The 25,653-nt window shown below is 44.0% G+C and overlaps 3 protein-coding genes across 3 annotated transcripts; all 3 read left to right on the top strand.

Annotated features, from left to right (window-relative positions):
• The first annotated feature begins 55 nt into the window (after positions 1-55).
• LOC128304201 (uncharacterized) lies at positions 56-6,357 on the top strand. The gene is made up of 4 exons (XM_053041362.1): positions 56-344; positions 5,117-5,479; positions 5,592-5,714; positions 5,812-6,357. The coding sequence occupies exons 1-4, from the start codon at positions 324-326 to the stop codon at positions 5,884-5,886; spliced, it is 582 nt and encodes a 193-aa protein (XP_052897322.1). The 5' UTR covers positions 56-323; the 3' UTR covers positions 5,887-6,357.
• Positions 6,358-7,429: 1,072 nt separating this feature from the next.
• LOC128304099 (tRNA (adenine(37)-N6)-methyltransferase) lies at positions 7,430-8,888 on the top strand. The gene is made up of 5 exons (XM_053041233.1): positions 7,430-7,540; positions 7,606-7,732; positions 7,797-8,189; positions 8,279-8,539; positions 8,601-8,888. Exons 1-5 carry the CDS (start codon positions 7,470-7,472, stop codon positions 8,805-8,807), a joined length of 1,059 nt encoding a protein of 352 aa, XP_052897193.1. The 5' UTR covers positions 7,430-7,469; the 3' UTR covers positions 8,808-8,888.
• Positions 8,889-10,197: 1,309 nt separating this feature from the next.
• LOC128305532 (putative phosphatidate phosphatase) lies at positions 10,198-24,857 on the top strand. The gene is made up of 6 exons (XM_053043023.1): positions 10,198-10,847; positions 16,989-17,095; positions 17,184-17,228; positions 21,736-21,939; positions 23,535-23,714; positions 23,805-24,857. Exons 1-6 carry the CDS (start codon positions 10,520-10,522, stop codon positions 24,096-24,098), a joined length of 1,158 nt encoding a protein of 385 aa, XP_052898983.1. The 5' UTR covers positions 10,198-10,519; the 3' UTR covers positions 24,099-24,857.
• The last annotated feature ends 796 nt before the right edge of the window (positions 24,858-25,653 follow it).

Below are 25,653 nucleotides of genomic sequence, written 5' to 3'. Positions count from 1 at the left end.
ATCGCTATAAAAGCAGCAGCTATCAACACGGACCTGTCCAGTGATTTACATCGTTCTGTGGTGGGTTTGTCAATCCGGTGAGCCTTGAGGCGTCTCGCTAAGACTCGCTAGGGTCCAGATTTTGTGGGGCAGTTCAGTGCGTTTCCTTTCGCCCAGTGCAAGTGTGCATGCCAACCCCCGAAAGTTCGATGCATTTTTATGTGATTATCTATTGAACCAGCAACGTGTAACAGCCGTGGTACGTCGTGTGTTTTTTTCCCTGGTGCAAACTGCAACGGTTGGCGACGCTACAGCCTGATCGCCGTCAGCTCTAGCAAACGAACATGGATAAAATAGCGAAGCTCGTAAGTGCGACGGCAAAACCTAATTTACCTACACCGATCCAATCGAATCGGTAAAGCAATCCATCATCCGGAACATCCTTTTTCTTCCGGAACGTCAAATCTGTTCCAATTGGCTCGGGGGGGGGGAGGGAGCGAAACAATAAACGGTTGCGAAGTTGAGTCAATGGCAAATTGGGACTGCCGGATCGGAAAAGGGGTTGATGAAATTTTAATTCCATTTTAGCATACGGCACCGTGTTGTCACGGTCTCATATGGCCCGGACGCACCGGTCGTCAACATGAATCGATTCGGTAGCATTTGTCATGTGACAGGCCGGGGCAAAACAAAAAAGTTTTCCATTCGCCATTACGGCACACTCACGCACAACCCGGTTGCGTAGGACAACATGGTTTTACATGGTACCGATGGTAACGCAACATTCACCACCACCCGAAACCCGGGTTTGTTAAGTGCGACCAATTGAAATGCCGTCGCCAACAGTGCCGTCCTCTTTGCCGTCTCGGTTTTGCCGAGTGAAATCACCCACCGATTGGTAGCGCTTCCCCGAACGCTAATTGTTCACCCAACACGTGCCACATCCTGCGACGGAACCAAATCCACCAACCCGAACCGACCGCCAGGTGTTTCCAGGAAGGGAGAATGCCCTACCGGCGCCAGAACGGTAGCGCGGAGCGGTTGGAAAACAAATAACAATTAGCAAAGCACCGTTTATTGATCAATTTATTGAAAACCATTTTTATCCGGCGCCGGTTTCCCTTTTTCCCTATCGACGCGCCGACTTTGAATTGAAGGCAGTGCAGGGCTTTTTTCCCTTTTTTGCTTTTTAAACTTTTCCAATGTTTTGATATGTTTTTTTTTTTGTTGTGAAATTTGCTCCATATACGTGGGGGGGGAACAAAAACTAATCCCATACGCTGGTGGATGAGCGCGGTGGATGCAAACGAACGATAAACGGATATGAAATGGGTCACGTTTGCCGACAACCGGAACGCGTTGGCATTGCTTTCGATTTGCGATTGATTTTTTAAACGTGTGAAGGAAATGCATTTTAATCGCTTGTTGCAATGCTGTTGCAATCTGTACCAATCTGTGTAAAGCGTGTGCCGTGGGACCGTGCACACAATCAGGACGAGACGGTTTTGCTTTTTACGCGGGCAGTGTCACGCTGTACAGCGTGACTAATAACAATCACGCACCAGGCAACGTTTCAAAAACACCAAGCGAAACAACATCGACACGGTTCCATTCGTTTTCCAGTGCGCAGTTTGCAAAACGGATATGCTTGTACCAGTTGTTATGCTTAATGAAACTTTTGAGAGGAGTCACGCGTACGCATCTTTAGTGAGGAGTTATTCAAAGTGACTTTAAAAAAGATCACATCGTTAAAAAAGAGGCATATCGTTGCAGTTTTTTTTTTAAAGCAAAAATCCGTAGCAAAAACCTTATAAGACCTTGCGTTACCCAGCTTAGAGTGGTAGAAAAAGCTACAGAGTTGGACAAACATTATTTGTACTGCAAAGTTGTACAGAGTTACAAATACATTTCAGAAGTGCAAAGTATAAAAACAAGTCAAAAAGAGATGTTTCTGAATTGGAACATAAATCTGTGAGAGATTCTAACAATCCTTGAAGAGTACTAAAAATGTCTTGGAGTTTTAAAAGTTGTCTAAAATGTCTGAAAGATTACTTTTTCATAATATTACGCTCAGCTTTCATGCCGTTAGTTTAAGACAGTTGGGTTCGGGAACCGTGAGTTCCGAGCTTAAGTCTTTTATAAACTGGGGCTCTGGTGTCGTTGATACGTTGTCCTGTTATGTTCTCATATCACTACCATATTATCCCTTCTTCCTCCTTTTTATTAACTTTGAAAGGACTTAGCTACCTGACATATACTGCTAAGGTCATTATCATGTACTAATGTAATATGTCATTATATGTGTTTTAAATAGGCTTATTTTAAAGCACATATACTAGATATATTAGAGTCTTATCTTGGAAGAACTGATCGAAATTCTCATTCGGACCAATCCTACGAATAAATAAGGGTTATCCAGGGAATGGAATGATAGAAATGTCAGGCCTTGAAGAACCTCTTAAGGTTGTTGTGCCGATAGAGTAGAAGAAGGTCAAACACAGTCCAAGCCAAATTTTTGTTGTTTTTGAAAAGAGATTGAATCTGCCCTATAGGAGATTCGATCCACCGACCTGTGGTGTACTAAACCGAACGGAAAAGCAGGAGGCCATGGGCGCAGTCCAAACTTTCCACGTTACGAAACAAATAAAGCTTACCCACACAGGACACATTTATAGCAATTGGCACTACCGTTGCCAAAAAATACAACAATTTTCTACTTGAAAACAGTTACATCGTAATATACGCTGATGGGAAGCCTTTCAATGCTCTTCATTACGCTTTAAATACATTATTGCTTCGATCGATCAAATGTTGAAATGGGATGTGTTACGGTCGCTCACATTACGAAGCTGATTAATAGCTTTATCATACACATCAAAACGTCACTCTTACTGTTGAAACGTACTCTCGTGCATATGGAATATGGCATTTTAATTTAAAGCATATACACACACACGCACGCACGAAACAACGTTCGCCATTGCCAGTCGAACACAACCACAGAGTGCTTGCAATGGACCAATCACCCTCTCCCTACCCTCATAAGCCGTGGTTGGCACAAGATTAAAATTCTCCTGCATTCGAAGCATTTCAACAGTGACCTAACGTGTGCCGTACGTCACCATCGGCACATCGGTGATAAATATGTATGAAAAGTAATGGATTTATTATACCACTTTTATCCACTTGAGCAGAGGCTAACTAAGTAGCCGACGACTACTGTCTCGCATGTGATGAGTTTTCATTCAAACGGATTCGATGTTAACGCACCTGTGAGTGCTGCAACATACAGCACCCACTAAGGCACCATTCTCGGCACCGAGTGGTCCAGTCCAGCACATTCCGAAGCATTTGCAGCACTAATAAGTCGATTGCTTTTGTGGAGTGTGGAGTGTGCAGCACTCACACTACACCAGCTACCCGACACATCCGGACTGCTGAATAAATTAGTCGATCACAGCAACGCACGCACTCGAAAGCTTTCCCCGTACATCATCAAATGAATAAATCACACAGCAAACAACACGTGACGAATCGTTGTACAAACATTCATCCGCTTTCCACCGCCCGCCATTCTACCTTGACCGTGTGTGGTTTGCCCTGGTACACCGCAAGCGCGAAAAACGATTTTTCGGCAGTAAATTAGCGAACACAGGCCAGGAACGACAACCAAAAAAAAAACACCCTCATCGATAGTACTTCTGTGTTTTTCCAATGGAAATAATTAGATCGGGGGTTCTATGTGTAGGTGTGTATGAATTGCTGTTGCCCATTCTGTGCCCATTTACCGAGCCCAAAAGATCTCGACTTGACGATAAGCCGGTGTCCGGTCGGTAAATTGCTATTGACACCAACGATTTAACGTACCGATCTCGCATCGCCAGAAAAAAAAGCATCATTACACATTAAACACCCTCCCACGGCCACAGGAACATTAGCGAATAATGCTGATCTTATCACGGGCGGTCCCCGGTACACTGGAAATGGTGCTCCAAATTGCTCTTTTAATGAACTGTAAAAGAATGTCCAACAAAGAATAAAACACCAGAAGTACAACATTTGGTGCTTAGAATCCTCACATCCTTCTCGGGATAGGGGGACACTGGAACGGAAACGTACGTTCGATTGGTGCTCCAATTACGGCCATCGTCGTCCATTTGCGATCAATAGACACCCATAGACACGCACACGCAAACATCAACCGCACCTGAATGGCGAAGCGCGTCGTAAGCGGTTTCGGAACTTTCCGCTTCCGCTATCTGTCATTCTATTGACGCAGACCAAATAAAGTGCCGGCGCGGACTCTACCATTGCCGGAAGCACACACAGTGTACGGTGTGGTCCACCCTCTCCCTCCTCTATTTGATGGTCGAAAACGCCCCGGATCGAAGCGCGTTAGGTCAACATAATTAAAAGGTAACACTCAACGCCGCCCAGATAACGACCGCAAAAACGGTGCAACGATGGGTCGAACCCCCTCCTCTCCCGATGGGACGCTCAAGAATGCGCCGGTGCTGGTAGGGCTGGTAGGATTGAAGGAGTTGGGGACGAGCTGGGAACAGATGTTCGTTGGGGTTGTGCGTGTGTTCGATGCGCCATATCCTTTGGTGATGACGGGCGCCCGCCAATGGTGATGGTGCTGGAAAGGCAGGCGACAGTTGTGTGAGGTACTAACTCGTAACAATAATTGCACAATTACTCACCCAGTGCTTCGGGATCGCGGTCGCCAGCTTACGTAGCAAAAGTGCTTCAGTTTCACTATCTATCATCAGCGAATATCCGTTCGCTACGTCATATCGCTCGAGGGGCTTTGGGTGTCATACACACACACTGCTGGGGATACGGGTCATTGAGGGAGAAATTCTGCCAGGTTCCGGTCATCAAGAGCCACATGGTTGATACGTCAGCGATTGATGAGTTGAACCGGGGCTGGGGGAGGGAAAAAGCTTCCGGACACAACTGCTTTGCGATAAGCACCAAGGAACAACACAAAAAAAATGCCAATTGAAACGAAGCAAAAACTGAATCATGGCCAATGGTGAATTTCGCATTGCGATGAAGGGGTTTGCCATTGTGCAACGATACTTGGATGGGACTTCCGATTCTAATTTCACATTCCCCCCATTTTTCCGGGCAGATTTTTCTATTTTCAGTTGCAATCACGGTGGCACTGGTGATGGGCAAGAAGGATGACGATCCGCTACGAAACCTTTTCGGTGGCCCGAACGTGTGGGGACCGCTGATGAAGTGGAACCGTCCGGCGTCCGGTGAGGCGGCGGACGATGGCAACGCGGTGGAGTACGCGGAGTACGACCAACCGGACACGTATGCCGAAGCCGGACACCCGATTGTGGTGAAGCGTTCCCATGCCCGCCAGCCGCTCTGTGAGGTACTGCTGAACATTGTGTACGTCGGCAACGGTACGGATGGGTACGAGTATCGTCCGAATCACTATGTCACCGAGTCATGCCTTAGCTCGTACAACAGCTATCAGAATAAGGTAATTAGTTCGTGAGGTTAGGGACTCGAGAGGTTCGAGAATTCCGCTCATTTCCACTTGCACAGATGATTGATTTCGGTACGCATTGTGCGCTTCTTCGGCTTGCTTGCAGTGTACCGAGACTGGCCTTTCCTGCACCCAGATACGGCAGAAGATCTACATCACACGTCGCAAGGTGATTGAAGGTGCGGAGACCAAAGCCGCCAACTGCTGGGAACATGTGGCGCTCAGAGAGGTAAAAGCCGTAAGCCGGTGGTGTGGTTTCATTAGCTTATCTCGCTTCTAACCGCGCGTCCTTCGCGGGCTCTCTTATATCTCGTTCCCACGTCCAGATCGATGCCGGGTGTGAGTGTATGTGGCCGAAGGAGCAGATCGGTGACAAGCATTCCTACCGTTTGGGCAAATAACAGCACGGCCCGGAAGAGTTTTGGCGAGCGACACGAACAATTATGCTGCTGCCCCGTACAGGTGGACGTCGCCAACCGTCCGGATAACCCCCTTCCCAACTCCCTCCCACCCTCAGCTACCAGGAGATGGCGAGTTACCCAACATTCCGAGCACGGATTAATGTGTAAAATGAGCCCTTTTACGTGTTTATCGCCCGTGCGACGAGTATTTGTACTGTACATACCCCGAACTGGCGTATTGGTGTGTGTGTGAGCTACTGTAGCGACATTCGGACCCCAAAACTCCCAAATATTGTATCGGTGGACTTTGGTGGTGTGTGGGGATTGATGATGGTTGCCGAATGCTTGCACACGCTTTTTTATGGTAACCATGCACCACAAAAGCACCACACAACAAACAGCAAAGAAACCCCGCTCTATAAGTATTATTAACACACTATTGTCGTATCTATTTATTGTAAGAAGTTAAAAACCCAAGAATCTAAATAAACACATCATATGGTAAAAAACAAAATGTCGGTGGTTTTCTCTTTCCCTTGTCCGCGAAACAGAGTGTCGGCGAACCCTGCAACTGAAACAGGGCAGTACCGGTTTGTGCGATAGAGTGTAAGAACCTGCCTGGTATGCCTGGATCCCGATTGTCCGTAATCGCCCATAATCGACTGCATTCCGCTTATCCTTTTCGTGTTTGGCGAGTGTGATACGCTTGCATATTTTATCCCGGCTTAATCGGATCGTTGCGTATGACCTTGCGCTTGCCGTTGCAGCACACGTTTGTTGTTAATGCGGCCAGTAATTCAATTCAACTTCGCGTACCATACCAATAGCACATCAATTAGAGTCGATTTCGATTTACATTCCAGGAGTCATACGTTTTGGTCGATTACATATTGATGGTGCCAATACTGCGCTTTATCCAAATTGATGCACAAAGAGTAATGAAACCGTTATAATCATAATTGATAATTTTTGTTTGTTTTCATTCCCATCGCTTTTTATGGGATCATCCGAACAAAAGGAAACAGATGCAACGTAAATGGGGTGCAACTTATATGCACTTTATGACACACAAATTGCAATCAATATTTATCATTGTTTTGACTGTATAAAGGTTCGTATTTGTTATGTTGGTTGATGGATTAAGTATGTACAATGTTTTGTTGCGACAAATGAATTCAAAATCCCATTCGCAAGATCCGCATCCGGTACCGACCGGTTCTGCAGTATCCCGGACAATTCAGTATTGTGGCGCCATCTATTTTACAATAGCGGACCAAAACAAAAACCTTTTTTTGGCTCTTTTGAAAGCTGAAGGTTATTTTTATTACATAATACTTCATGTGTTAAAAATAACAAAATAATCCTTTTAAAATTACACATCAGGATTCAACAAGAATATTTAAAAATCAACTAGTCAAACCCTGTCGGTATCATGATACATTTTTCACCGGGCATGTGTTATGCCTCCCAAGTGTTGCAATTTTCGCACCGGGATTCTAACCTGTTGTCAAATCGAATGTCGCTAGATTTGTTTACCTACAGACTTTCTCCTAGCTGGTTAGTGATATCTTTTTACACGCATAATGAGTAATTCGGAAATAGAATACCTAAAAGCACAGCTCGCAACAGCTAGGAGTGAAATTAAAAACTTAAGGTAGACCCTTAGCCTGCACAGTGATCGCGGGCAACACTTAAAGCAACACTTCGTTTACATTTCAGGCAACAACTCTCCAATCTGCAGCACATGCACACGAAAGAGCACCAACATATCTTAAAACTTTTGGGCGATTATCGGTGCGAAGGTTGCCAGGAAAAACAACAACAAAATGGACATAGCAATAAGAAGGTTTTTATTTACGACACAGCCACAAATATTTCCCTTTACTTACACAAATTATCCTTTTGTGCAGCAAGGCGTAGCGGAGGATGATGACGGTGCAGATGGCTGCACGTTCAAACCAATTGGTGTTATAAAAACGGTGTTCAATGAAAAGCGTGCTGTACCACGGCAGGCTAGTTTAGCAGCGGGTTTGCTGAGTAGAATAGATATATCGTCAACCACATTCAACAATCCGGCACACTCCCTGGAAGGGCTGGAGAACTTTTCGCACCTCTGGATCATTTACTACTTTCACCGGAATCCGAACCATGCAAAAGCGAAAGTTGCTCCTCCACGGTTAGGCGGTGAGCGTGTCGGTGTGTTTAGTACGAGATCTCCACACCGTCCATGTCCCATTGGACTGTCCCTGGTAGAATTGGACCGGATTGAAGATTCTAAAGTGTACTTTCTAGGAACCGATATGGTAAGAATGCACTTTCCAGGGACCGATATGGACGGATTAGACATTCCACTGGATAATTCATAATGTATGAATACCCTTTTTCGACGCAGGTTGATGGTACACCCGTACTAGACATAAAACCATACATTCCGCAGTACGATGTTCCGGTGAAGATGAAGGAAGCAGAATTTCTTAACTCACGCGAAGCACCCGACGGAGAGGAAACGAATCTGGCGGACAAGAAAGCGGGTGGATCAAACAACACCCAACCTGCTGTTACCGTGCCCAACTGGGTGTTGAATAGTTCGAGCTTAAACGTAATTTTCAATGCCAATGCAGAATCCCAACTACAAGAGCTTCAAATAGAAAAGGTAATGGGAGAGCGCATTGGGTAAATCAGTAAGCCTTTAAAAGAGCTTTTTTTCGTTGCAGAATTCCATCGTTGATGTACTTAAGGCTGATCCTCGTTCGGTATATTTACGCACGAAGTATGGTTCGCAAATATACACGTTTCGTTTGGGAGAGCATACCGTCACGTGTAAATTTGACGATCAAAACACTACCGTAACCGTCCTGCAGATACGAGACGTTGTTAATTTTCAAGAAATGGATGGAGAATGTTCCTCCGCAGCAGAGTAGAAACAAATTGCAACTAATCTGAAACCGAATCCGTACTAAAAGTACCATGACGAGGATATATTAAAGAGCTGCTATAGTTTATCCGGCTTTTTGTATAATCAAAAATCTATAAAATATAAAATAGATAAATATAACAGCATATAAGTTAATCGCAATATCTTTAACATCGTCCACTGCGTCCGTCTCACTTTCACCATTCGGATATGCTAATTATCGTTTAGTTTAATCAAAGCGATGTCGCCACAATCATATTTCCGGTAGCTTGTTAAAAAAACAACTATTTAAATCAAAATCGGAATATGTATATAACATAAATTATGACGGATTTTCCAAATTTCAAACGTTCCACTGTGACTGGGGAAATTCCGTTCAATTAACCCACTTGACAAAAAGTTCATTTTGTTTTACAAATCCCATTCCACGCAACTATTCCTCTACAGGGTTTTATTGATATTCTGGAGATTGGAAGGAGCTTGTGTCTTTATACTGTAACTCCTATATCGTTTTTTTTTTGTTTCCAACGTAAGCATAACACGCCTTGCAAACAAGCCCTTAAAAAGGTGTTATAAAGCTTCAAAAACCATTCCCCTATCCAATACCGTGTCAGGTGGGTCTTAAAATTCACTCGTAAATGAACACCGCGTCACAGCTGTTCTGGGGAGGGGGAAAAGCTAAAAGAAAACAACTGACGGCTCCAAACGTCAGCGGACAAACTTTGTTTATTTTTCGTCGCCCTTTGAACGGAACAGTACGGCGTTAGCGCAGAGCAGAACAGTGACCGTAGAGAAATTGCTTAGCGCCGGGGGGCATTAAAAGAGCACTTTTTTCACACTACCGTGATAACGTTGCGCGTGCGATAATGCAACTGCGGGTGTGAAACGATTAATAACACTTCAGTGTGGTTACCCAGCGAATGCGATAATGCAATCGGCCATAATACCGCCACACGGGTGCCTATAGAAATTGCAGTGATTTAACAACCGGTTTCATTGGCGTTTCGTGAAATTCCTGTGTACAAGCGCGGCAGCTGTAGTTCGCGAGATCGCTACCTCTGTGATGCGCGGTATACATTCCAACAACCGGAGCGAACGACGTTTTTCGTGTTGGCCTTGCGTGTTTTTTTGAACTCGCAAGCAAAAACGGGTTCCCCGGTGGATCTTTCAATCGCACCGTAAAACCGAAGGTGAAGGTAACACCGATTTTCAAGGACATTTCGCCCACCGCAGAAACGGTGCGCAGAAGTGCTGTGCAGTGAAGGTTACGCACGAAAGGTAACAGTGAATAATAAGATTACAAATATTCAAAGACGTGCCATATAGCACAACACATCGATCTCGTCGCGTTGCTTCGTTTTTTTTTCTTTGCTCAGCTAATTGCCATAAACAATGGTCACGGTTTAGTAAGTGTGAAGTTTTTCCCACACGACAGCGAAAAATCATCTCGACTGCGTACGGCAGTGGTAGAAGAAGCAGGTGCTGAGAATTGACATTGTTTATCTGACCGAGTAAACATCGACCTGTCGGTGTGCGTGGATGTGTGTAAGGTTTAGGGGGTGTAAATCTACCGTTACCTCGATCCAAGTGCGCTGTGTGCGTGTAGTGTTCTACCGCGGCTACCATCCTCCAGGTGACGCATTGTTTTATCACCGCTATCATATCATCGATACGTGTGACGCTCTATCACCGGTACTCGCGAGTTTTTGGGACCAATAAATGTACCACATCACGGACGGCTGTGCTATCAGTGAAGAAACACCGTTGAAGCACGACGAACGAAGCATTAGGCGACAGCAGCGAACGGCAGCATCGTACCGACATCTTGACCCAGCAGTGATAGTGCATTACACGGGTAGTTCAAGTGATAATTCGTGCTCGAACGACAGTAACTGTAGCAACTGCACGACGTACCTTAGCAGCGAACAGCAGCCCATCGTAGGAACCAACCGTGGTGGTACAGCAAACACCAGCTCCAACATCACCATGGACGACACGAAGAAGGTGCTGCTGAAAGTTGGCTTCGATTTTCTCATCCTTTGCTGTGGTGAGTTTCCATTGTTTAGTGCTATCAGCAGACGGGGGGCCTGCTATCAGCTTAAAAATCGTTCACGATAAAGTTGCAGAAGATTTAAGTAGATCCGGGATTCAAGCAATAATTTGGTGATTATTTTAGATAGGGGTTTAAGATTGTTTCAACGTCAAGGTGGCATTAGTAGTGCTCAGGGCAGAGTATCGATTGTAGCTGAACAGATTTTAGAAAACAACTTATACGAATACCTTCCACGGCCCGTTTTGGAATGTGTGTTACAACCTTCGAACGGCACGCAGCATGTGGCATTCGCACCCTGCACACCATTATATAGGCCAACAGCATGATGATTTTTTTTTTTTGCAATGACATCAATCACCTCCACGGGCATCATTGTGTTTCACCGGAGGCAAACAACCTTGCGTCCCTCAACACGTGAGACGGAAATGGATGCCAAATTAATTCAGTGCCATTATAGGTAGCGAGTACATTGGCAGCTGATGTCATCCCACGACAGAGACCCACGACAACAGATTATGTGTGTGTTTGTTGCTTCATTTCCATAATTTAATGCTGATTAATGTATCGTCGATGTGGATTTTTCATACCGAACAAGTAATCCACAACCAAACAAATTCTTATCTGTCTACTTTTGATAAATAGCGCGCGCACACACACACACACACACACATACGCACGTAACTAATTAGGTTACGAGACCCTCGGGAGAAAACAGTTGCAGTTCAGAAAAAGGATAAAAATTAAAAATAGAAGAAAAAACGCTGCTAGAAAAACACACCGCAACAGGTTGGGTCTATTAGGGGCCAATCTAACCACCCTACTATTCTCTGCTATCCGATCCGGGGGACTCGATGAAAGTATGTGCCGCGTTCTTTATTTTTATCAAACCCACACCGTGACCGTGGGCTCCGCGGTTCTTATCTAACACTTTAGCTTGGCCGCAAATGAGTCACGAAACGACATAAAAAACACCCCATAATTATGTAAACACCATACAACGCCGGTCTTTAAGACAAACCGGTTAGAGGAGAGGGAGAGGACACGTTTGAAATATTTAAACAACCTATGCAAACTTCCACCTCCCTACGCCGTGTGTTACGGCACACTGTCCTTTTTGTACCGCTGAGGCCGGCAAGAACCGTTTGCCGTAGCAAAATGTACTGTCAGAAGCTTAATGATGTCGTTTAATCATTTGCGTAGTTTAAGGAGATACTTTGTTGTATTCAAAAATAGTCGTTAATTATGTTGTGGTTTGCTATCGTCAAGATGTCCACACGTTAATTTGTTACACCTTCATTAGGGAAGATTCTCACGGATGGAGTGCCGATGGATGTGAAATTGTTAATGTAAGGAAAATTAATGCGAATTGAATTGATCGAGTGGCATCAATGTTTTAGTTAACTTCTGCGTTCTTTGAGAGCATAATTAGAATGCGAAGAAGCATTCATTTCATCTGGCATTTAATGTGAACAATTTGATAACGACATCCGGATCGATCGGACTATCCAACTACGGGTGAATAAAGTCAAAGAATGTCAGCAGCAATGACAGGCCTAGGCCCTCTTGATGTTGTACCGCTAAAGAACAGGAATTCCTGATATTCTAAAACAAATAGATAAGTTTCTTGGGGTTTTCTGGGTCTGTTGAGAAGATCGTCTATGCTGTTGTCTAGCTTAAATGTTTGTTAATAGGCGGTCGGTGGAGTTCTAGCTATAAGTATAGGTATATAGGTCTAGTTACCCTGGGGAACAATTGCTGAAGTTTTGTTGCATGATTTATAGAGGCACTGGACCTCAGGTGTCTCTTTCACCTGCTGGTGTCCTTGGAAATTGGTTCATAAGCATAAATGAATGTAGGTGGGCATGGGATTTAAAGGATTTTGAAAGGATCTAGCACCTTTTTACCTTTTGTTGCAACATACGACTCCAATTAGTCGAATATACTCTTTGGTTTTGGAGTTTTGGAGTTGTTGAAGTAATTGAAACCTTTCTACCACATGTTGAGAATCAGATCTGGTTAATTTGTGTGCTGTATGTCTCAAACTTATATATTCCTGTGATATTAGACTGTTGGAATATCTGACATTCATGAATGATTTGAGGGCCACTTCCTTCTCTTTACCAAATTACTTGGTAAATCATCTCTTGGTTTCTCTAGGTGGCATCTCTCTTAGAGAATTGACAAGTTTGGCGAATCCCTCAGCAATTATACTCGCTTGAAATGTAGCTCCATAAGCAAAACGTTTCTCCCTTTTGCAAGAAACCCCCTAATGGGAATTCAACACTTGCTGACGCACACACAGCATCCCGAAACTTAATATTTTGCTACGGTTGTATGCACACGCTTGTCAAGCTGCGCTCGGTGTGGAACCGGAAACACGATTCTTGCCCCACATGGTCATAAGCCGTCGATCACTCGCTCCTCTCCTACGGACGAGTAGTTGGACTTTCTCAAGCCAGGGGCCAGCAGCAGCTGAAAAAATAATCAAAACGCCACGAGCTCAACCGCGACGGTGGTTTTTTGTTGTGGTTGTTGCAAATGGCAAACAATTCCACGAGCTCTCCGAACATGTGGCTTGTTCGTATCGAACAACAACTTGCCACGGTTGACGCCACGGTTTTTTTTTTTTTGCTCTTCTCACTCTTATTGTGCCCTTAGCATAGAAACGTATCAATCAATCATCACGCTACGGCGGGCTAAACAACCGACGCACTTCAACACATGGTCACCAAACGGAACGACCGTTCGCAGAAGCGGGGGCAATAACAGAGGCACACAGCAAACCACCTCCATCACGACGGATCGCTTCCACGCCCCCCCCATCTTCTGTACCTTCCGCACATGGCGTGATAGTAGTACCGGGGATTCACTTTCACCACCAACCATAAGCGTTGGTTGGTAAATAGACGCCACTCAGCCGCACAATCCGGCGGCGTTAATGGGCAGTGTGTGCTGCGCTGTGGCAAATCAAATGGATCATTTCCGTCGAATCAATTGCACTCCGAAAAATGCATTTCTCGTTGCCGACTGCATGGGGGGGGGACGCGAAAGTGTGGACTGCTGCTGCCAAGGGGTATAGAGAACTCGGGGGGGAACTCTCCCTCTGCAAGAAGTAAAGTGTTTCCCTAACCCAAATATTTGGTTTCCTTTGGGCCTGCGTCGTCTTGCGTGTTTCGGGTGAAGCAAGAACACACTTCTTGCCAGTCCACCAAAAGTGGATTTTTATTTCTTCTAAACACACACACTATGGTGTGATCAATTTTTGATTTTTGTTCAGTTCCCCCCTGTAGAGATTTAGTCACTAGTGGTACCACTTTAACCGGCCGTGTAGACAAATTGAGCGCTCCATTTCATTGATGAAGTGAAAACATGTCGCAAATGGGTTGTCACGACATGGTGCCGAAACATGGCTACTACCAGCTAATTTCTCGGTTCTGATTCCGAGTGTTATTTATTGACACAAGCTTCCTAAATTAGCCTCACGCTGCTGCTGGCCACAACATGCGGTCTAGTTTGTTATTTGGAGGGAAAACAACTAATTCCATTAACAGATGTAATGGCCAGTGCCTAATTTTCAACATATGAGTGCAATAAGATGTTTTTTTTTTTGTTGTTTTTGCTTGGGGACACACACATTTGGCCAATTATTTGAGTGGCCAGACATTTGGCCAGACGTTTGAGTGGTTTGCTCAACTGATAAGTAAACCACTACACTTTCTTACTTATCGGGCGCGCTACAACCACGTTGTGATCAGGTTGGGGGGGTTTTCTGGTCCAAGCAACTTCATTTAGACCTCGTCATGTCTCCTCTGTTCATGTGGACGAACTAAGTTGTCCCGTGTCATTCTCATGACGTGACCAGCCCACCGGACTCTGGCGAGTCTAATCCGCTGTATGACAGTGAGTTCGACGGACATACGGGACCAGAAATCCTTGTGAGCATCTTCCTCTCGAAAGCGACTAAGGAAGTTTCATTAGTTTTAGACAAAGTCCATGTCTCAGAGGTGTATATGGGCACTGGAACTATGAAAGTTCTTTATAGTACGCAACTCCAACGCAGTTATATAACAAAGAAGTCAATATAAATGCCGTTAAGTACTAGAGAATTGTGTCAATATCCAATGAAGTTGAAGTGACAGTTAATCAATTGTAAGGCATTCGAGAACTTCTGAGTGCCGTTTTGTGAAATGTTATTTTGAAAGTAGGAAATTTGAAAACTGGAAAATTCCGTTTTTGGATCAGAATGAGTTAACTCTTTGGGACACTCACATAATTTTTTTAGACACTCTTGAAACTTAATATAAAAATATTGCATGTTTTCTAATTTTTGCAAACTTTACATCTTCCCTTAATGATCTTCTACGATCACATGTCTTCCAAATAATGGATTACGAATGCTTGCTATGAAGGAACTCTCGAGATAGGAATTGGTACCGAATTTGTCATGTTAAAACGATGACCTTTACCATTCCACCGGTAGGTCACGCTCAACGCAATACGTGTTCCGTACACAATAGCCCGATAATTTGGTAGTTGAACAGTTCCCTCCAGCCAAGCCATCCAATTGTCCTTTTTCGGTGTAATACCCGCTTAAATTATGCTATCATTTTACACGACTCAGCCTGATTGCATTGCGCAACGCTTTCCTTAATCGGAGCCAATGCGAAAGCTCGTTTACATATAAATTTCAACAAGTTTCTCAACAAGGATTCACATTTAAAAAAAACCCCCCCGTTCCCAGCAACGCTCGGTATGATCCGGGTGGCCAATTACTTATCCTTATTCCACGGTGCTTGTGCCATCGGCAACAATCGATTCCGTATTACACCGTCGTTAACAAGCGGGTCATAACATGTAATTTCTACAGCGGTACCATCGGCATCACCAGTACCGAGTTCGCGACTTCTCTTACGAGGAAGGAAGGGGTAAAGGGGGGACCCTTTGTCACCTTATAAGCAAATTATTGAAACCGAATTCAATTGACCCGAAGTTAACCACCGACAACAAGCAGCGAACAAATCTTATCCGCGGAATACCACCACCGTGCGGTAGGGAATGGTTTTACATGCACGAAACCCCTAAAGCCTCCCATCCAGAGTAATGGCGATGCAGATACTTACGGGGGGGAGGGGGCAGCATATTTATGCAAATAGTATGCAAATATTTGGCTTCCCGCGCTGCTCTGCCACCGTGTACAAAACCGTGCGAGTTCAATGCAATACAAATAAGGTGCGTTTTTTTTTCTTAGCATCTCGTTTGCGCAAGTTCCGCGCGCCCCACCCAGATGCAGCAACTAGGGTGGATGCATAAAGCATAAAGCGAAGATTGTCACGTTTTTTTATGGCTATCCAATTTTCATTTTGCCTCATATTACTGACTTTCTTTCGCATGACTTCCAATCAACCCGGGAAGAAATCGTGCCGTGCCTGTGACTATACGTGTGGTCACGCAGTAGCAATGGGATCCGATCGAACGATCGATCGATTATTTTTATCGATCTCCTCTTCGGTGTGCAATCAAATCTGCGAGCTAAAACACATCAATACACAAACGATCGAACCCTCCCATCGAACATGAATTCGATAAACATCAGCAACCGCCATTCGAGAATGTTTGTTTACTGTTGTATTATTTGATTTTGAAATAATTGTTTACTTTGAGGTTTAAACTTTTTGACCACTCCGTCATAATTCTGTTTGTGATATAAATTTTAATAATTGTATTGCTTTTGTTTCAAAATTTCAGTTTGAAATACAGGGGTTTACAATCGATAGGATATAGCGTATAATGTAATTAATGCCAAATCGGCTTGACTTCAAGAGTTGAGATATATAAAATTTAACGAAACTATAAATAAATGATGTGCTGAATAGAATTAAAAAAATATGCTTATAATAACAGAAAGAGGGGAAAAACTTCGTCCTTTAATGGTTTAATTTAAAAACAATACGTGAATCATGTCATTGTTGTCGGCAGTAGCCATCAACTGATGGGTGACGTTGTTGAACTTGATAACGCGAGATAGTCCCAGCGCTCCTTATCTCGCACACACTTTTGACACACGATAGTCGGAATTAAGATAGCAACACGTTACATTAAACATTCTCACCCACGGTCTGCTTCCATCTATTTCAGTTGGATTCCCTATCCTAATTTTCTTCCTGGTCGGTGATCCGTTCAAGCGTGGATTTTTCTGTGACGATGAATCGCTGATGCACCCGTTCCATGATTCAACCGTTACGGTAAGTTGCCCAGCAATCGGGTAATCACGCTCACAAAACAGTAATTAAATTATTAATTTGTTTCCACCTTTGTTTCGACCCCAAACAGAACTGGATGCTGTACATCATCGGTATCTTACTGCCTGTAATTGTGGTAAGTGCCTTACTGCCTAACATCAAAGGATTTCATCAACATTGTGGTTTTCATCAACGGTTTTTGTGGACCGAAGGTTGAAGACAAAAAAAACCTCCTTTCAAAACCCTTCTTCTGCCGCGGCGAGCGCACATAATTTATTACGCTCACCCAATCCGTCGTCGATCGTTAATTACTTACAAGCGATCGTAAAACGACGAACCAAAGACCATCCCGGCGGCGGCCACAAATTGAATATTTCTCTCACTCGCCGGTTGTTGGAGTGAGTGTGTATCGATATTTATTTGTTCGTGGTCGCCGTGCGCCGTCGTGTTAAATGCAATAAACGTACCAGCGAGAGAGTTCAACGGTCCAAGGCCCAGCTTACATCTTCCGGTTCGGGGTCACAGCTTACGAAAGGGCACGACGAACACGAAACCGGCTCGGGGGAAACAAATTTATGCTGGTGGATAAGAACACATAGCGTGGAATGAACAACAGCAACGGAGCAACACACCGTCAAAAACAAGCGTTCTAATCTTCTCGGCAGGAAGAAATGCTCGCAGAGGAAAGCAGAAGAAGCAGCGGCCTTAGGAAAAATTCGTTAAAACGTGCAGTCAAGCGCGTTGTTTCATCGCTTTATGTAAAGTGTGTCTTGGTGTAACGTGTGATGAAAGGAAGCGTATTTACACGGTACTGGTTGAGCAAAGCGCCTTTGGAACATCGGTTTTCAAATCTTCACACCGCCTGGCCTGTGTTGCAGTGCGTTCAGGGCAGGTTGTTTGTGTGACGAATTTGGTGCCGTGCCAGAGAAAAGAACGCTCCCTTTGATGATGTGCCGACGAGGACTTCGAAGGCGAGGCGAAATTCTCCGTAGAGCTCTCTGGATGCACTTCTCACCAAAGTTCCTCAATAGTGTTTAACATTGCTGTGTTTGTCAAATTTCGGAAGGCAAGCAAGATGCAACACGGAACTTCCGGGAACGCGGAATAAAGCAAACATCCTGCATAGTCCAGGCGATGTATGATAAGCCAGTGTTGATCGGTGGAGCTGTATCGGTTTCATTTTACTCTCATCGTTACATTCGCTTGATGTGTGCACCTAAGGAGATGTTTGAGAGACTGTTTCTATGTTTATATATTTAGTGAGCTCCATAAAGCAGTACCCAAAATGGTTTATTTTAATATGCGTTCGTTTTTTTTTTTGGCAGACATTTAGTGAATATGCAAAAATACGAATGCTACCGACGCGGAGATTTTCGCGTCGAACCTTCCCATGGGCGGAAAGTCGGAATATGAAAGGGCCCCTTTTTGTATTGCCACTCAGTCACGGTCACGGTCACAATGCTGGTGGTGTGCGCGAAGCATAATCGGGCGAATTTTGAAATTCGTTATGGCAGCGCAGTTCTGCGAAATGGGTTTTACACGCCTACCCGACGAAGTTGCACACAGATGAGGCTACCGCCCTCCTTTCGCCACAACCCGCCGTAATGATGAGGCCGTATATTTTTCTGCGATTATGCAGTTTTGGGGATGAAATGATAGCAGTGTGTCGTCGTGCCAGACGGACGGATTCAGCTCAAGGTCTGTTAATGGCAGGGTCTCTCATTGGCCATGCCGGAATGAAAACCGAACGCTTGAACCTGGTGGTAATGCACCCGTGCCGGGGATGTGCTTTTTCCGGTGTCCCTTTGTTTTTTTTTTCAGTTTCCGATGACGTTCATGTATCGCAACGTCGTCGTCATTCTGATCGTACGTGGTTGAATGCATTGAAACATTCTTCATTCACCGATACGCTGCTTTGATTTCCATAAAGATACGGTGCCAACGCAACACGACCGTTAAGAAGCGGACCCTGGTTAGAGTTTTCCCTTTTTACGTTCGTTCGCTTTCGACCGTGTGTCTTCCTCGGTACATGGGTGGAAAACTGGTTTACTGATAAATTGGATGGTTTTCGTGTGGTTTTCCTGGTGGTGGCCGCAACCCAACCACCGCACCACCACCATCATCAATAAGGGTTGGCTTTGCGTCATTAACAGCCTATGATGGCTTTCATCGACTCAGCATGTGCCGTGGACGTGTGCGTGTGTGATCTATAAGCTCGGGGTTTTATAACATCTTTAACAACTGTGTTCCCAACCCACGACGTTCGTCTACGACCGATAAAACTCGTGCTCTCTCGGGGCGCACATAATTCTCGATTCCAGGTTCTAGACCTATAGACGAGTAAGGCGGAAATTTATGGTGAACAAACATATGGGGAAGCTTTCATGTGGTCATTTGGAATGGAAAACGGATAATTATTGATTGGAACTTTCGAATGATAGTTGTAGAAGGTAGAGCGAGTTCTTTATTTTGTCCCAGAAGTGTTCGGGAACGTATTCTTCTATAGGTTTATGATGTCCTCTATTCAACTGCCTATTCAATAAGCAAATGATAAGTGTTTCGCTTAATGAATCTTTTTAGACGAGTCATTCATATGCATCTTTAGTCACGTAGAGTCATTCGATTCACGAATCGACTCACAAAAGATTCAAGAATCAGAGCTCATGCATCGATGCTCAGAATTCTGGGCTCAGCAAGAACCCACAAACTTATAAGTGGAGGTCATATATCTTGAATGATTCATGAATCTTAGAGGTGTAATGAATCTTTTGTGAAGAGTCATTCACATGTTCCTTTAGTGAGGAGTCATTCAAATCACAAATCGACTCACCAAAGATTCACGAATCCTCAAGGTTCTGCTTGAAATCACAAACTTTATAGGTGGAGATCGTATATGTTGAATGATTCATGAATCTTAGAGGTTTAATAAAACTTTGAAAGAGAGAATCAGTTCAAACAATGATTCAGATTCATGTATCTAAATCAGAGTCTAACCCAACACTACAAATGATATCCTCTGTGCCGGATTACTCTCTTCAGATCAGTATTGATTTAGATTTGACTCTGGAATCGATGTCAGTATTGTTGAAAAATTTGCCTAAGATTCCCTTTAAATTGAATTACTTGAGACTCGTAAAAAGCACTAGCCACTGTTATTTGATTGATTGAATTCTTCCTAGACATTCCGTGCTAAGAGCTTCTGCTCCTTCCAAGATATCTTTAAATTGACAACTTTTCTGTCTTCAGACACGCATTTTAAGTGTTTTAAATATCCTAGACATAAATTCGTTCCTCTCAAGCCATTGTCGGGATAAGAGGTGGGACTCATCATCATCATCAGCATAAATTACACCGCTCGTAGATGTTACATGAATGAATTTATTATGACGCGACTGGTACAAATAACCTCTTTCCAATAAATTCTTCCTTGGTCAATGTTCCGCTTTGCAAAAATGACAACCATACCCCACAAACGGGGTCATATTGTGACATAAGTATGAAAAATACTGCTGCCCGCTTTGGATGCGTGCCACCCCGTTGGGTGGTAATGAAATATTTTCCACACCATCATTATCACTCCGTCGCGCGGTACACCGTAGCAAATCGATGATCCATCTTTTGCCCATGGCCGCGCTGCCATTTATCATTGATTTAAACGATATCTTGCTAGATATTTCCGCGTGTAGTCCTCGAATAAGGTAAGGTGAAAGCTTCTACAATAAAGCACACGGCTGAACCGCGACAGTGCGCGACCGTCTCTATAGTAAAAGCCTATCTCGACTGAAGATTATAATCCGCACTAAACCGTGCGCCGTCTGTCTCCGTTTTTTTTTCTTTGCGCAATTTCAATGCGTACAAATTTATGACCCGCACACAAATTTTGCGCTCTGAACCATTTTTATGTGGGTTCGCGTACGACGTTACGCGGTTTGGATTGTAATTCATAGATAAACCCCGGGACGGATTTGACCCTGTCACGTGGTGTGTGTGTAGTGTTACGCTTCGTTACTGTCTTCTTTATTCGCTCTCGTTCGCATTTTTCGCGTGAACTGTAGGAAAGGTTTTAAAAATGCAAATCATAATGCAGCAGAGTTTTGCTATGTACTCGGTTTTGTTTTTCCATCCGCTGCCTGCTTTGCCTGCCACTCTCGTAAGTCGTGCACTAACTCTCGTTAAGTTTTCATGAAGGATGGCGCGCGAGAGGTACGATCCGGGCTGGTGGTACGAGCCGGTTGAGGTGGTTTCTCGTTCCCCACGGTACCGTGAATCAGACGACAAACGAAAGAGCGGTTTTGTAATGGGATCGTCGCTCAGGATGGGAACAGGGGGGTTGATAGAAACATTAATCTAATTTACGGAACATGTAGTTAAACGATCATGCTTTTTGATCACTCCCTCCTCCCGGTTTGATTCCGGTAAGGGGGAGCGGTTGTGTTGGTGAGTCAAACGGTCGAAAAGGAGCGTAAAATATATCACATAAAACGGGGGATTTAAAACCCATTCGTGCTGCTGCAGTTGATTGACCCCAATTCTTCCCATTCTGCCATGTATGTTTAAGCTACAGTCCGCGGTGCAACAAATGTAATGCAACAGTTTCAAAAATAATTTCTCTAATTGTAATTTTATTATTTTATTTCTTACAGATACTAATCACGGAACTGTTCAGAGCAAGGGCTAAAAAGCCATCCGAGACACAAGCGCTCAAGGTATGGAACACGGACATTCCCTGCTGGGTCGTGCAGTCGTACAAGTCGGTCGGCATGTTTGGGTTCGGTGCGGCCGTTAGTCAGCTGTTGACGGACGTCGGCAAATACACGATTGGTCGCCTACGGCCACATTTCTTTGATGTAAGTAGCGAGCAGCGCGATCGATTGGGTAAACGATTTTTATTGACCCATTTTAGCTAATTGGCGCAGAGAGAAAATACCAACCGCCCGGTGCTGAAAGTAAACCGAACTATTGTCGATCTATATCTGCCGAAAAACTATCTGTGCAGCAATCGTCTCACACGGGAATGCGTTCATTAAGTGAGCCTTGTTTTGAGCGCACCACCCATTAGCGCGTAACATAACAAGGGCGGAAGACAAATAGCGATTCGATTGATGATCAGCAAAAGGAAGTGCATTGCAAACTTCCCGCTTTGTGTCAATACTTTCAACGTTTCCCGCTTTCCGGTTGGACCCCAACGACTTGTGCGAAACAGAAGTTAACTCTTATCAATTACGATTGCAAGAAAACCCCCCGCCCATCGTACGCGTGTGTATCGAACTGTTGTTTTTACGATTGCACAATTCAATTGTGTTACTGTCAGAGATCTCCCTGTCTCGAAGTAAAAGAACTGCACTTCACCGCCGCGAGGGTGGTGGTTGTTGTGCAGTTTCCTTACCCCCTTTTTAAAATGCCACTCCAACGCCAAAGCAAGGCGGATCGGAGGAGTGGGCCTTTCTTTCCTATCAATTGGTCGCTGCACAGTGGCGCGCTAATGAATGAGTGGACTCCGCGCACTGCATAGCCACTTAGACCGATCGCGGCGTATGCCCGGTCGTTTTGTGAAATGTGAACAATTTAAGTCATCAAAATGCCATCATAACTCGTAAACTTAAACCTGGCTTGTTAACTCATTCGTCTTGTGGATGAAGCCAACCAAAGACAGTGCGGTGCGGTTGCAAAGAAAGGACACGAAGAAGGCGTATTCCTCGAGAAAAGTATATTAATGCCTTCGAGAAAGGCCACCACTTCTTGTACCAAGAAGCACGAAGTATGTTTGAGAATATATTAACCTCCAAAGATCTTAGGCAATTGATACTATCCTGAAGAATCCTTGTAAGAATCTTGTACAGTTGTCTCATTAATCTACAGATTTAAGAATCTCCAAACTCTGTTCTTTAAATATTCACTAATCTTTTGAGAGGTGAGTTACAAATCGTCGGAGATTCAATAATCTTTTGAAAGTCGACTCATGATTCGTCGCGAACTCTTGAAATTAATGAAAGACTCATTAACCACAACACGAGTAACAACGAATTTACTGTTGATATTAGCGAATTAAAAATGTTGCATCTATCTATTTCAAAAACCCCAACATCAATTTTAATATAAAAAATATTTTTTTTATCTTCCATACAATGTTAATCATACATATGGATAGGGTTTTGCTAATGATCTGATGATGCTGTGTCGTTATCGCGATAATGCGCGGTGAAAATATTACTCTCGCGAGTGAAGATACAACACAGTTTGATTGATGCCGTATACGAGGGTTTGTTATGCGCTTGTTCTCCTTCTAATGATCATAAGGGGCATTAAAACATTACGATCGTCGTCGGTCGTTTCGCGAAACATTGCAATTAGGCTGATTAAGATGTTGCACGAACAGCACCGCCGTACGTGCTTATTATCATCGCAAGCGGTTTCATTTTCCACTACTCTGCCTTCCTTCCAGGTCTGCAAACCACGGATGCCAGACGGAACCACTTGTGCCGATACGATCAATCAAGGACGATATGTAACGGACTTCACATGCACCAGCGAGAAATCGTCTGCCCGCATGCTGAAGGAAATGCGCCTGTCATTCCCGAGTGGACATTCCAGTTTTTCGATGTACACGCTTGTTTTCTGCGCCGTAAGTATGCCCCCTCGCAGGGCCACACCATCACCATTCCGCGGAGGTTTCGCTTCCTACAATCGATATTGCTTTTACCCCGTGTTACAGATCTTTCTGCAAGCCCGCATGAACTGGCGCGGTTCGAAGCTGCTGAAACACTTTTTCCAGTTCCTGCTGATCCTGCTCGCCTGGTACACCTGCTTGAGCCGCATTTCCGACTACAAGCATCACTGGTCGGATGTACTGGCTGGGGGCGTACTCGGTGCCACGGTAGCGATCGTCGTGTCCAACTTCTGCACCGACCTGTTCAGTGTGGCACGCAAGCGTATGCTGATGAGCGCAACTTTACCACAGACACGGTACGAACTTAGCCCCAACCATACGCACGGGAATGGCAACTAAAAAGGCAGTAGTCAAAACTAGGCACAGACCGTACAAGCCCGCCCGTGTACCGAACTTGATCGTCGCGTTCCTTTTTGCCAATTTTTTTTTTGGGAGGGGCAAAAACAGGGAGAAATCTTGTGCATCCAATGCACTTTCGCTGCAACTCCACAGACACCCGGCAACAACACGGGGGATGCCGAAAGCGTCAGCAAGTTATCGCTTCAATTAATGCTACTACCATCACGCGCGGGGGTTCACGTAGCAGTAGCGATCACTAGCATCGTAAGCTACATCCGTAGCGAACAGTAGTGAGAAGTAATTTATTACGTTTACACGTTAAGCTTTCTGATAGTGTGGTAGGAAGTTAAGTTTATGTAACTCAGAATAGCTGTAGATTCAGTCGCGCAGCAGTGACTGTTAAGACTAAAAAAGCCCAACATAGGAAAGACACAACATACTACATCCCGTTGCTCCTAAACTAAGGCTGCTCTCGGTAAGATACGATTCGCTGTAGAGTTTTCTATTAGAGCAACTTAAAATGGTTGTATATTTATCGTATAACTAGATACAATCACTTTTATCGATAATAATCTTCAAATTATGGATAAGAAACGTACCCAATAGAATGGCTACAGTTTAGAGTCGATCAGAGCGCGTTAATAGATATTGTTTTTTAGTTTAATTGTTCAAGACAGTCTGTAGCTGCGGTAGCAAAATTACTCCAACAAATGTTGTTGGACAACTAAAATATATCGACATAGTTTTCTCAATGATTGACCAACGGTAATATAAAATATAATATAATATAAAAACGTATAGCGTTTCCCTTTTTTTATTCAAATCGTAACGTTACGTTCAAGTTGTTTATGAAAACACTAGTGGACAACAAAAATTGTAAAAGAAAGAAAACGATTACTGACTAACTGATAGCAAATTAAATATTTTCTATATAGATTGAATACCTTTAGGCGTACGAATCTGACAAACCAACCAACGATTTCAAACGTAATATAATTGTACTTGAGAAGGTTTCAACAATATGGAAATTCGATACGAAACAATACTTCTTAAAGTTTCTACCAAAATCTTCGTTCGCTTGACTTGACCTTCTCAGGGGTAGTTGATCGATTAAACCTTTAGAAATTCCCTGTGGCAATGGATTAAAGTAGGATCGTTTTCAAATTCTACCCTAGGTCACCCCTAAATACCCTTGCAGGTAAACGGTTAGTGTATGTGCGTAGGAATTTGGCAATCTTTTAATACACGGGGACATGCTTAAAAGAATGTTGCAGGTAATAACCAACGTCTGGAAAGGGTAGAGGCAAAAACCAACAGGTTTGCAGCAATCTGTTGAATTGTTGGTGGAATGATGTTTACCCCTTAACTCAACAACATACTCGGATTTATGTCAAAATCCTTAGCGGACCATACCATAGGTGCCGTAACTCAGCGTAATAAGAAAATATGATATAGGAAAATATAATACAATCATTCCAGATCGTATCACTTGTTTGTTTGGCGACGTCCTGCTATTTTTTGCATAAATATTTCAAATATATCAAATATTTTTTGC

This window comes from Anopheles moucheti, chromosome 3 (assembly GCF_943734755.1).
Source record: "Anopheles moucheti chromosome 3, idAnoMoucSN_F20_07, whole genome shotgun sequence".
Classification (NCBI taxonomy): Eukaryota; Metazoa; Arthropoda; class Insecta; order Diptera; family Culicidae; genus Anopheles; species Anopheles moucheti.
This window is presented reverse-complemented; position numbering and strand designations above follow the sequence as displayed.

Excerpts from the sequence above, each read along its gene's own strand:
- LOC128304201 (XM_053041362.1), top strand. The coding sequence starts at position 324 with ATGGATAAAATAGCGAAGCTC. Across the intron at positions 345-5,116 it reads TGGATAAAATAGCGAAGCTC|ATTTTTCTATTTTCAGTTGC; the intron begins GTAAGTGCGACG and ends TTTTCCGGGCAG. Across the intron at positions 5,480-5,591 it reads ACAACAGCTATCAGAATAAG|TGTACCGAGACTGGCCTTTC; the intron begins GTAATTAGTTCG and ends GCTTGCTTGCAG.
- LOC128304099 (XM_053041233.1), top strand. The coding sequence starts at position 7,470 with ATGAGTAATTCGGAAATAGAATACCTAAAAGCACAGCTCGCAACAGCT. Across the intron at positions 7,541-7,605 it reads AGTGAAATTAAAAACTTAAG|GCAACAACTCTCCAATCTGC; the intron begins GTAGACCCTTAG and ends TTTACATTTCAG. Across the intron at positions 8,540-8,600 it reads AAGAGCTTCAAATAGAAAAG|AATTCCATCGTTGATGTACT; the intron begins GTAATGGGAGAG and ends TTTTCGTTGCAG.
- LOC128305532 (XM_053043023.1), top strand. The coding sequence starts at position 10,520 with ATGTACCACATCACGGACGGCTGTGCTATCAGTGAAGAAACACCGTTG. Across the intron at positions 21,940-23,534 it reads TACGGCCACATTTCTTTGAT|GTCTGCAAACCACGGATGCC; the intron begins GTAAGTAGCGAG and ends CCTTCCTTCCAG. Across the intron at positions 23,715-23,804 it reads ACACGCTTGTTTTCTGCGCC|ATCTTTCTGCAAGCCCGCAT; the intron begins GTAAGTATGCCC and ends CCCGTGTTACAG.